This window comes from Tamandua tetradactyla, chromosome 16 (genome assembly GCF_023851605.1).
Source record: "Tamandua tetradactyla isolate mTamTet1 chromosome 16, mTamTet1.pri, whole genome shotgun sequence".
NCBI lineage: Eukaryota > Metazoa > Chordata > Mammalia > Pilosa > Myrmecophagidae > Tamandua > Tamandua tetradactyla.
The window spans coordinates 62,145,188-62,157,854 of record NC_135342.1 but is presented as its reverse complement, the minus strand read 5'-3'; the positions used below and the strand labels follow the sequence as shown (position 1 = coordinate 62,157,854).

General features: G+C 42.2%; 1 protein-coding gene across 1 annotated transcript in view; it reads right to left on the bottom strand.

Moving 5' to 3' along the window:
• SLC7A6 (solute carrier family 7 member 6) overlaps positions 1-12,667 on the bottom strand; it is a 49,457-nt gene that overhangs the window by 30,665 nt on the left and 6,125 nt on the right. Inside the window, exon 2 of the mRNA XM_077132824.1 lies at positions 1,845-2,403. Within this exon, the coding sequence (XP_076988939.1) occupies positions 1,845-2,367 (523 nt within the window). The 5' untranslated portion in view covers positions 2,368-2,403. The remainder of the gene's footprint in view (positions 1-1,844; positions 2,404-12,667) is intronic.

Sequence of the window (12,667 nt, the reverse complement as noted above, 5' to 3'; positions counted from 1 at the left end):
ATGATAAAAAATTACGAATGTTTGCGTTTGTTTGGTGTTTTTTGGTTTTTTTTTTTTTGTTCCTCCTATTATTTATTTTTATTCTGTATGTCCTACTCGTCTGTTGACAAGGTAGATAAAAGGAGCATCAGACACAAGGTTTTCACAATCACACAGTCACTTTGTGAAAGCTATATCATTATTCAATCATCATCAAGAAACATGGCTACTGGAACACAGCTCTACATTTTCAGGCAGTTCCCTCAGTCTCTCCATTACATCTTGGATAACAAGGTGATTTATCTACTTAATGCGTAAGAATAACCTCCAGGATAACCTCTCAACTCTGTTTGGAATCTCTCAGCCATTGACGCTTTGTCTCATTTCACTCTTCCCCCTTTTGGTGGAGAAGGTTTTCTCAATCCCTTGTTGCTGAGTCTCAGCTCATTCTAGGATTTGTGTCCCACGTTGCCAGGAAGGTCCACACCCCTGGGAGTCATGTCCCACGTAGACAGGGGGAGGGTGGTGAGTTTGCTTGTTGTATTGGCTGGAGAGAGAGGCCACATCTCAGCAACAAAAGAGACTCTCTTGCGGGTGACTCTTAGGCTTAAATTTTAAGTAGACTTGACCTATCCTTTGTGGGGCTCAGTTTCATGTTTGGTGCTTTTTGGGATTTTTAAAAAAATTAAAACATTAATTTTAAAAAAGTGCTCAACTCTTGGCAGCACATTATGGGTGGCATAATTGGGTAATTTAATATTTTCTTATTGAACATATCTCATCTCCTTTTTAGAGAGCTCAGTCAGCCAGAGTCCCCCTGGAAAACCTACTCAGACATATGCCTGAGTACCCACCTTTCTTCCTCCCAGGGGTATGCTTTCCCCTCACCCCCCAGGAGATATAAAGGGGTTTAATTTAACACTGTCTTTAACAAATTTCTTAAAGTTAGGAGGCATGGTATACTTTGCAATTCTTTACTGCTAACTCTATGGTAATCTTAGGCTATTTTTAACACTGTGTATAAACTATACATATTGCCAAAACTTTTGCAAGCACAGTTATGGAAAGAACAGAGTATTATAATTAAGCTCCTCTAGCAGCACTGTGCCTAGGAGCACAATGAATTCTACGGCCACTCCTCAGCTAAACCAGTAACTCTGTAAGGCTGGGTAGATTCACAGCAATCTTCCATTCCTTTCAGTGATTTCACATAGAATCCCTTCTTACCACCTCATAAAAGAAAAAATAAAATAAAGTGGGACTCACTGGGATATCTCAGGTTCTGTCCTTAGAAACCCAAATATGGGACAGTCCTCTCACTGACTGTAGGCAGAGTTTGTTTACAAAGTCAGCGTAAAGAAATCTAAAATGCCAGTGGGTCCCGTGGGCCTGGGGAATAATATCTTATCCAGAGAAGCCTATTTTCTTACCAACGCTTTAAAATTGTTTTAAGATGAGAAAGTGGAGAGCAAAAACAATACTTTTTCCTTTTTTTTTAGCAGCAGCAGCAGCACAATAAAAGCCTCAGTTCTGATTTTTTTTTCTGGGTTAAGTTACCCTAGCAATGCTGACTCTGATCAAAACACTTGCCAAGACAAATAAAAGACAACTACTTTCCCATAGATGGAGGCAGAATTCATAAACAGCTAAGAGTAGAGGGAACCATAAACAGATTCAACCTTCTCCCATTCCCATCTCTTACCCTTGCTTATCACTCAGGATCAAATGTCTGGTGAAATTACTTCTTCAAAAGGCAAAATGCCCTCTTCCCCCCAAAAAGCAGAAAACATGCTGTTCAAATATAAGGTACCATTATTAGAGTAACCCCACGTCCCCACCCACTCCCCAACACAACCCCGACTTACATATGCAAGCAGCAGCGAGGAGACGGCAGGCCAGGTACGGGGGATCACAGGTGGGAAAGGAGGGCTGAATGATGTAGTTGGCAAAGGTGATGGCGATGATGGCCTGACTGGTGGGCTCAACGATGAGCAGTGAGGCCCACAGGCGGATAAAGGCAATGAAGCCCCCAAAGGCCTCCAGAATATAGGCATAGCTGGCTCCTGACTTGGTGATGGTGGTCCCCAGCTCTGCATAGCAAAGGGCACCCACAACGGAGAACAGCCCGCCAATGGCCCACACCACCAGTGACAACCCATAGGAGGCAGTGTATACCAGCACACCTTTGGGAGACACAAAGATCCCTGAGCCAATCATGTTGCCCACCACCAGGCTGACCCCATTCAGCAGGGAGATCTCTTTCTTCAGCTGCATAGTTTCCGAGGACCTTTGCTGTGGCATGCTGACATCTTCTTCCACCCTAGGTCGGCTTGCCTCGGGGATGAGATGGTAGGTGGGCATGGGGTTCCCCAGCTCCCCAGTTTCCATGGTAAATAGTTTCTGCACACCTGTATTTATTGTACCCTGGCAAAGAATACATACATGTTAGTCTAAGGCAGGAGCTGGTGAAGCTCTGGTTTAGACCTGCAAGGCGGACAGATTTCCAGGACCCCCACCACCCATCCTTGTTCACCTCTTCCTAGGAACAGATGCCCTGCACATAGCCCTAAATGTCTCAGTTCTTACCACAGGACAAAGGGAAATAGAGGTAGGTAGACTTCCATTGCTCTTAAGAAAGATATCATGAGACTCTGGCATGATATCATAGCAACTTCTAAGTTTCCTTGTTTGCCACCAGAGTAGGGCTAACATAAGGTTTGTCCATGGCATGGACTGTCCTCAGGTACAGGTTTTGTTCAGTTCTTACCAGCTTCACACCCACAAATCTGCTTAGCAGAGAAGACTAGAGTCCCTGCAACTAGTACACAGCCCTAGCCAGTCTAAGAGACCACTTGCTGCCCATACACAGGTAATGTTGCCAACTCACCTCCACTCAAACATAAAAAGGGACTTCTGCAGAGTCCAGCCACATATGGAGAGGTTTACAGCTACTCCCATGCCAGCAAAAAACACCATAGTAAGTTGGTGGAAGGGCTAGGAAGATGCTAAGACAAGGGCATATCACCATCTCAGATACTGGACCAAGAAGGCCCTCAGGAAGACATATACCTGTGTGTTGCTTTGTCCACAATACCCACTTTACTTCCTACATTGCTTCTCCATTCAACAACTTTCTACCTCCAAAGTACCCAGAACACAGAGGGATTACATAAAGAGGGAGAGAGGACATCCAAGAGACATCTGTGCCAGTTTGAAAGGCTTTATGTACCCTAGAAAAGCCACGTTTTAATCCTAATCAGTCCTGTGGGAGCAACTGTTTCTTTCAATCTCTATTCAGTACTATAGGTTGGAAACTTGATTAGGTTATCTCCATGGAAATGTGGCTCAATCAATTGCAGGTATTAAACTTGATTAGATAGAGACGTGTCTCCATCCATTCTACATGGCTCTTGATTAGTTTACTGGAATCTTTTAAAAGAGGAAGCATTTTGGAGAAAGCTTCAGACTGACATAGCCACGAGAAGCCAAGAGCCCACCAGCCAGAGAAGGGAGAATCTTCTTTGCAGATGAAGAAGGAGAATGCCCCCCAGATTGTTTCATGAAGCAAGACACGTGGAGAGGAAACTAGAAGACATTGCCATGTTTGCCGTATACCCTCCCAGTTGACAGAGAAACCCTGAAGCTCACTGGAATTCTAATCAAGATATCTTTCCCTGGATGCCTTAGATAAGACAGTTCTACAGACTTGCTTAATTGGGACATTTCCATGGCCTAACATCTGTAAACTTGCAACTTATTAAATTCCTCTTTTTAAAAGCCATTCCATTTCTGGTATATTGCATTTCTGCACCTAGCAAACTAGAATACCACCTAATCTGGGCTCATTTGCTTTTGGTTTATTTGCTCTCCTCCTCTGCACTCCCCTCACTACTATTTGGGGCTGCAAAGAGATTCTTCTAAAACAAAACCCAGGAAGTTTCCCACCCAAGCAAAACTTTAAAGCTTCTTTACTCCACAGATTCAGTGTTGAAAGGCATCCTATAGAAAGATGGCCACACACACATGCCCCACCATGTTTAGATTATAGCTGGGCCAGTCCAGGAACCTCTAGAAAGCTGGATTCCACATCAGTCTATACATGAAGGATCCAGACTCTGTCCGAGGAAGATAAGTATCTTCCTGACTCTGCACTTGGCAGTCTTTTCCGTCCCTCAATTCCCGTGACAATCCTGCCTCAAATACCCCAATTCCACTTTATTCCAACCTAGGGGTAAGCTCTTTAAAGTAACAGGGATAACATCCAGGGATAAGAGTGAAGTTCAGAAACCTCTCATCTACTGAACAAGGATGTATGCACTGGAACTTTGCCTCATGGAACTCAGAGCAAGGGAATCTCAGCCATTCAAGAGTGAGTAGTTCTCAAGGGAAACTCCAATCTCCACAGTCCCCACCCAATCTCCTATCTCACATGTCTCAGTCCCCTCCCAGAGTCTGGAGCTAAGCCCATGTGAAAAAGCTCCTCTGGGGTACTAGCCACCCCACTCCCAGGGAAGTTGAGTCACCCTAACCCTTCTTAGATGAGGCTGGCTTTAAGGCAGCACCACTTTCCCTTCCACTCCTGGCACCAAGCCATCCAGGTATTCCTATGCAGGCATGTGGGAATATATTTATTTTCAGTGTCTGGTAGGTGAGCCCAGGCATTCGTGGGAACAAAGAGAAACAAGAAAAGAGTTAGGGAGGCTATATTCTCATGAAAAGGTCAGGCAAGGAGAGACCTAGGTTGTCTTTCCTACTCAACTCAGCATAGAGACAAGCCTCTGCTTGTCTGGTTATCTGATCACGTAACCACTCCAGCCTCCCCCTATTTCATCAGACCTTAGTTGCAGGGAAAGCAAGCTGGGACCGTCAATTCCTCTTGGACATGGACAGTGTGGCACTGATATCTCTGATGTGGCTTTACCAAACCTGTTTGATATACTGGTGAAACCACTAGTAGCTCTACTTGGAAAGAGGTACAGTCACAGCCTATAAGCCCCTCAATGACTAGGATCCAGCCCCAGGACCTGAATTAGAGACAAGGTTCCTGTCAGAAAAGTCAAGAAGGCCATCAACTTCAGTAAAGGACAGGGGCAGAGTCACATACAACTAAAGGCATTGAGATTTCTCTCTCTTTAATTAATAACAAAACAAAATTGTTATCATTGGCCCCCTTGGCCTACCTCTTTGCTAAACACCCAAGAAAAGAATCATTACGTAACCCCAGCAGCTTCCAGGGGACAGAACATTAAGTCCCAGGTTGACCTGGCCACACAACCCCAAGGCCATCCTTCACCTTACCTCTACATCTGAATTTCACCGCAAATACCTCCAAAAAATCCACCGAGCACCTACAGTGTGCCAGGCTCTGTGCTAGAGGCACAGAAGTGATCAAGGCCGATATGAACCGTGGCCATCAAGGCCGATATGAACCATGGCCTCCTAGAATATACAAGCAGACAGTATGGCAACATGGCAATGAGATGGAACTCCCAAAGTCAGAGAACAGAGCTCACCAGTTAGCTGTACCTTACCCATTTCTGACCCTCAGCTCCTCTAGTGACAAGAGGGAGATAACAGTGACCTTTCCAAGTAGTCTCACAGATCTTTTTATAACCATCAAATTACAATATGAAACTCTTTACAAAATGTGACGCCGTAAATCAAAGTCCTTCACGTGGTCAAGAGTCCTCCCTCAACCCAGACCATTTCACACTCCCTCATCAGGAATTAACGTGGCTGAAAGTTCAGGGTTTCTTTCTCAAGTGAGAAGGCACACAGCGAACACAGTCAGGGTTTCTCTCTCGGCTGGAAGGGCACATGGCGAACACGATGTCACATGCTAGCTTTCTCTCCTGGCTTCCTGTTTCATGAAGCTCCCCGGGAGGCATTTTCCTTCTTCATCTCCAAAGGTCGCTGGCTGGTGGACTCTGACTTGTGGTGCTACAGCATTCTCCGCTCTCTCCAAATTCTCATTCTCCAAAATGTTTCCTCTTTTATAGGACTTCAGAAAACCAATCCAGACCCACCCAAATGGGTGGAGACACATGTCCCCTAATCCAGCTTAACAACCACTCTTGATTGGGTTACATCTTCAGGGAGATGATCTAATTATATACAGTATTGAATAGGGATTATTCTGTGCTTACGAAATGGGATTTAGATTAAAACATGGTTTTTCTAGGGGACATACATATTTTCATCAAGCACAAGTCATTTAAAGAAAATCTGGTATAAAATGTCCTAGACTTCTGTCTTCCACCAAGAATGTAGAAAGCCAGAAAAAGCAACACTCCCACCCCAACAAGAAAAAGCCAGATAATCTGAAAAAATGTAACCTTTATTGCAGCCATCAGAGAACTGAGGTTAGAGTGACCAACTAACTGAAATTTATGGAAGGACTGGCCGGCACCTTCAAGGAGAGATGCAAACACTGACTTACTAGTGACAGTCAAAGGAAGAGAGGACCTCCATACAAGCAGGTAGGAGGAATTTAGTTACAGTTTGTATCGAATTACTAAAGGCCAAGTGTGGGCTAAGGCGAAGTGTGGTCTAGCAAGAATCACAGACACCCAGATATTTTTCTCCATAGACCTCAGTGGGTGTTCACAAGAAATACTGGAGCAGGTCAGGGGACCAGAGAAAGCCTCTCAGAATTGCTGATCTGGAAGAGGAAAGCAGTCACTGCTGTGGGAAAAATATAAGGTCCCACCTGGTCCCTTCTCCTCTAAAGAACCAAAATTTCAACCCCTTGGGAAAAAGGCAGCAAAATCCTGTCACTTCTAAGATAGCTGGGGTCTTAGAAGGGGAAAAATCCCATCATCCCTGGGAGAGGGGTAGGAAAGCCTTCTGGTTAGAGGTTCCCTGACTCTAGAAGAGGAGCAACATCGCAAAGAAAGATTCCCCACTGAGACCCAGGAAAACAGGGCATGCCGGTTTCAATCTGGTGTGTACCCCAGAAAAGCCTTTAATTCTCATTCAATATTGCCGGGTGGGATTTTTTTTATTGTTTCCATGGAGATGAGATCTACCCAATGGTGGGTATTAACACTTGATTAGAAAGTTTCCATGGAGATGTGTCTCCACCCATTCAAGGTGGAGCTGCTTACTGAAGCCCTTTAAGTGGGAACTACTTTGGAAAAAGCTCTGAGCCCACACAGCCAGAGATCTTTGGAGATGAAGAAAGAAAACGCCCCTGGGGAGCTTCATGAAACAAGAAGCCAGGAGAGAAAGCTAGCAGACTTTACCATGTGCCCTTCTAGCTGAGAGAGAAACACCAAACTTCCTCGGCCTTTCTTGAGTGAAGATAACCTCTTGTTGGTACCTTAATTCGGACATTTTCATAGCCTTGTTTAATTTGGACATTTTCACGGCCTTACAACGATAAATTTGAAACTTAGTAAATTCCCCTTTTTAAAAGTCATTCCATTTCTGGCATATTGTATTCCGGCAGCTAGCAAACCAGAACACAGGACTTGACGTAGCCTGAGGCTGAACTAGGATGAAAGCAAACTTCCCTGTTCCCCACAAGATTAGCAAGCACAGAATGACATGCAGCAAGAATTTATGACTAAGACTGTAGAAGACTGTGTACTGAGGCATAAATGCACAAAGAAAACCTAAGTGAGGCCAGAGTGTAAACATTGAGAAAAACCCTCTCAGCAACCCAACCATAAGCACTAGGAAATACCACAGGAACTTGAGGCCAAGGGTGCTCCTAAGGGAGCCACAGGAACAATAAACCCCAAACTCAGCTCATCTCCTGAATAATCGACTCAAACTCCCACACTAACAGCCTATCCAAAAAAGAGGCATGCTCATTTCCCAGCATAAATATTGTTTACTTCAGTTTCTACTGTTCTATATACTAATGCCAACAATTGTTTTAAAAAAAGTACAAGAAACACAAAAAAGCAAGAAAAACAATCCATTTTCAACAGACAAAATATTCAATAGAATAAGACTTAGAAACAAACCAGATGTTGGAACTATCAGGCAAGGAATTTAAAATAACTATGATCAATATATTAAAGGTTCTAACGGAAAAAGTAGACACATGCAGGAACAAATGTGGAATTGCAATAGAGAGACAAAAGCAATAAGAGTCAAGTGAAGAAAATAAAAATAAAACAGAGCAAAAAATGCAAGAGCTACAGGCAATATCAAACAGACTGAGGCAAACATAAAAATCTATTTGGGAAGTTTTTTTTTAATTGAGCTTTTCTCTTTATGTTATAGGTCTCAGGCCAGCTAATGGACTGGGGAAAAGTTTAAATGAGCACCGGAAGCTGTGGGCCTAAAGCCTATAAAATGGGCCTACTACAGAAGCTCTGGGCATGAAAGCTCAGTAATTTAAAATGTAAGTAAAACACCCTGGGGTTTATTTTTAATTGCTCTAAAATAGAACAGATTGCCTAAAACAAAAAGAATAGCAATGTATTGCAGACATATGTAAAAGTAAAATGTATTAGCAATGATCGCACAAAAGATAAGAGGAATTGGAGGACTTTACTGTTATAAGGTTCTTATATTACCAGTGGCATTTTATATATATATATATATATATATATATATAACATTAAACATAAATTGTGATTAAAGATGTACACTGTACCTCTAGAGCAATCATTAAGAAATTTTATAAAAAGGTATAAAAAATAAGCCAATAGTGGAGACAAAACAGAATCATAAAAAATCATCCTAAAGAAGGCAGAAAAAGAATAAAAAGATGGAACATATGGAAGAAACAGAAAAAAAACTAGCAAGATGGTAGATTTTAATCCAACCATATCAATAAATTACATTTAAATGTAAATGATATAAACATACCAACTAAAAGAGACTGTCAGTTTATATGAAAAAGCAAGACACAATAAGCAGTCTACAAGAAACCCATTTAAATATAAAGATATATATAAATTAAAAGAGTAAAAGGATGGAAAAAGATAAACCCATGCAAATATTAATCAAAAGAAAACTAGAGTAGCAATATTAACATCAGATAAAATAAACTTCAGACAAGGAATATTACTAAGAATAAAGAGGGACAATACATAATGATAAAGAGGTCAGTCAACAAAGAGACATAATTCTAAATGTCTATTCAACCACAGCTTCAATGTACAACACCTGCTAAAGAAAGAGAAAAAGAGATCAGGTTTCAATTAGAGACAAGAACTAAGCCGATGAGGTCAAGATAAAGGAAAATCAGAATACAGGGCTAAAAGGAGGACACTGTCTGTATTTTAGAACTTCACCTACTGTTTGAGACCAGAGAGCTTTATTTTGTCCAAAACCTAAATTTTCTGTAGCATATAATCTAACTCAACCTGTCTTTATAATCTTTTCTTTTCTTTTCTCTTCTCTTTTTTTTAAGTTGTAGAACAGATTTCAGAGTTTGGTATGGGTTACAATTCCACAATTTTAGGTTTTTACTTCTAGCTGCTCTAAGATACTAGAAACTAAAAGAAATATTGATATAATGATACAGCAATTCATACCCATTTGTTAAACCCTACCTTCTCTGTACAACTACCATCATCTTTGATCTTTCTCCCACTCTTTAGGGGTATTTGGGCTATGCCCATTCTAGCTTTTCCATGTTGAAAGGATTGTCAATAATATGGGATAGAGGGATGGAACTAGTTAATGTCCTGGAGAGGCTGGCCCCTCGACATTTCAGGACTCATCTGGTCCAGGGACCCTGTGCTGGTTTGAAAGGATGTATGTACCCTAGAAAAGCCATGTTTTAATCCTAATCCCATTCTGTAAAGGCAGCCATTTCTTTGAATTCCTATTCAGCATTGTATGCTTGAAACTGTAATTAGATCATCTCCCTAGAGATGTGATTTAATCAAGAGTAGTTGTTAAACTGGGTTAGGTGGAGGTCTATCTCCACCCATTTGGGTGGGTCTTGATTGGTTTACTGGAGTCCTATAAAAGTGTAAACATTTTGGAGAATGAGAGATTCGGAGAGAGCAGAGAAGAATGACATAGCCATGAGAAGCTGAGAGTCCATTAACCAGTGACCTTTGGAGATGAAGAAGGAAAACACCTCCTGGGGAGGTTCATGAAACAGGAAGCCAGGAGAGAAAGCCAGCAGATGATGCCATGTTCGCCATGTGTCCTTCCCATTTGAGGGAAACCCTGAACTTCACTGGCCTTCTCGAACCAAGGTACCTTTCCATGGATGCCTTTAACTGGACATTTCTATAGACTTGCTTTAATTGGGACATTATCTCGGCCTTAGAACTGTAAACTAGCAATTTATTAAATTCCCCTTTCTAAAGCCGTTTTGTTTCTGGTATATTGTATTCTGGTAGCTAGCAAACTAACAGATTTGGTACCAGAGAAGTGGGCTGCTGCTGCAGTTTGCAAATACCAAACATGTTGGAATGACTTTTTAAATGGATAAGGGGAAAATTCTAGAAGAGTTGTAAAAAGCTTGATAGAGAAGGCCTAGAATGCTTTGAAAAGAATGTTGGTAGACTCTAAAGATATCTCTGACTAGGCTTTAGACAGAAATGAGGTGTGTGCTATTTCAGACTGGAAGGAAGGTAAGCCTTGTTTTAAAATGGCAGATAATCTGGCAAAGGTGACAAGCAGCTTTGGCTGGAAGCCTGATTTTAAAAGCCACGAACTTAGATATTTAGCAGAAGAGATCTCCAAATTAAATGTCAAAAATGCAGCCTGGTTTCTCCTCACAGCTTAGAGTGAAATGCAACAGGAAAGAGATAAGCTGAGAACTGAACTTTTGGGTACCAAGAAACCAGAAATCGATGTTCTGGAAAATTCTGGACTCCCAGGAAGGGAGACCCCATAGAATAGTGCCCCACATGAAGATTTGATGAAACGTAGAAATAAGAAGCCATTTCAGAGAAAGCCAGGATTGGACATGGAGTTATCCAGGAAGGATTTGTGGAAACTCCTTATGTCTGATGGGCATGATCCGAGGCTACTGCATTGAAAGCCAACAAGAGTGTTGTGGGGTCTGTATAAAGAGAAGCACTGCCAGTCAGGACTGAAAGGCTCAGAGAAGGGACACATTGGAGGAAAAATAACTTCAGAGGCAAAGCCATGGAGGCTGAGGTCTGAAGTCAAGAAGCCTCGGGCCAGGAGAGCAGACCCACACAAGCCAGTGGAGAGAGTGAGTTCGCCCCAAAGGCAGAGAATGGGCCTTCCACCTAGTTGCAGTGGAAAAGTCATGCCGCCTCAGGTCTTAGAGAGGGTGAAGCACATTCCTTGGGGTTTGGGGAAGGCCTGGCTGCCACCACATGGAGGGATTGAGCATGTACCCTGGAAATGGCAGAGAGCCCGGGTGCAGTCCCAATCCTTGGAGAGGGTGGAGCCAAGAAAAAGGTAGTCTCCCCAGTGTCCCCCAAGGTTACATTTGGAGAGAGGCAGTCCCCTGTGTAGGCATTTGGAAAGGGTAGGACTGCTGCTTTCAGAAGCCCCAAAGATAAATGACTCTCAGACTTTGAAATCTAATGGACTTTGCCCTGCGGGTTTTCGAAACTGTATGGGTCCAGTGACCCCCGTGTTCCTTCTTCCCTATGGAAATGGGTATATGTATCCTATGACTGTTCCTCCTTTGTATGTTGGCAGCAAATAACTTGTTTTGAGTTTTTATAGGTCCAGAGACAGAGGATAATTTTGTCTTAGAACAGATTAGGCCTGTAACTAGCTCTGATAGGAGTTTATATATTTCTAACTTTGTATTTCATGTGTATTGCTACTGAAATGCTTTAAAGATTTCTGATATTGTGATGGAATTAATGTATTTTGTATATGGGAAAAATATGTCTTTTTTAGGGTCCAGAGGGTGGAATGTGTTGGTTTGAAATGATGTATGTACCCTAGAAAAGCCATGTTTTAATCCTAATCCCATTTTGTGAAGGCAGTTATTTCTTCTAACTCCTATTCAGCATTGTATGCTTGAAACTGTAATTAGATCATCTCCCTAGAGATGTGATTTAATCAAGAGTGGCAGTTAAACTGGGTTAGGTGGAGGTATGTCTCCATCCATTTGGGTGGGTCTTGATTGGTTTACTGGAGTCCTATAAAAGAGTAAACATTTTGGAGAATGAGAGATTCGGAGAGAGCAAAGAAGAATGACATAGCCATGAGAAGCAGAGAGTCCATTAACCAGCGACCTTTGGAGATGAAGAAGGAAAACACCTCCTGGGGAGCTTCATGAAACAGGAAGCCAAGAGAGAAAGCTAGCAGATGATGCCGTGTTTGCCATGTTTCCTTCCAGCTGAGAGAGAGAGAGAAGGCTTGATTATGTTCACCATGTGCCTTCACAATTGAGAGAGAAACCCTGAACTTCATTGGCCTTCTTGAACCAAGGTGTCTTTCCATGGATGCCTTTAATTGGACATTGCTATAGATTTGCTTTAACTGGGACATTATCTCAGCCTTAGAACTGTAAACTAGCAACTTATTAAATTCCCCTTTTTAAAAGCTGTTCTGTTTCTAGTACATTGCATTCCGGCAGCTAGCAAACTAGAACAGACCCATCTGGAGGTTATACGTTTCTGGAAAGTTACCCTAGTGCATGGAAACTTTATAGAATCTTATATAATGCCCTAGATGTTCTTTAGGATTGGCAGGAATGGTTTTGATTATGGTAGTTATGGTAGGTAGCAATGTCTTAACTGAAGCTTGCGTAAGAGTGACCTCCAGAGTAGCT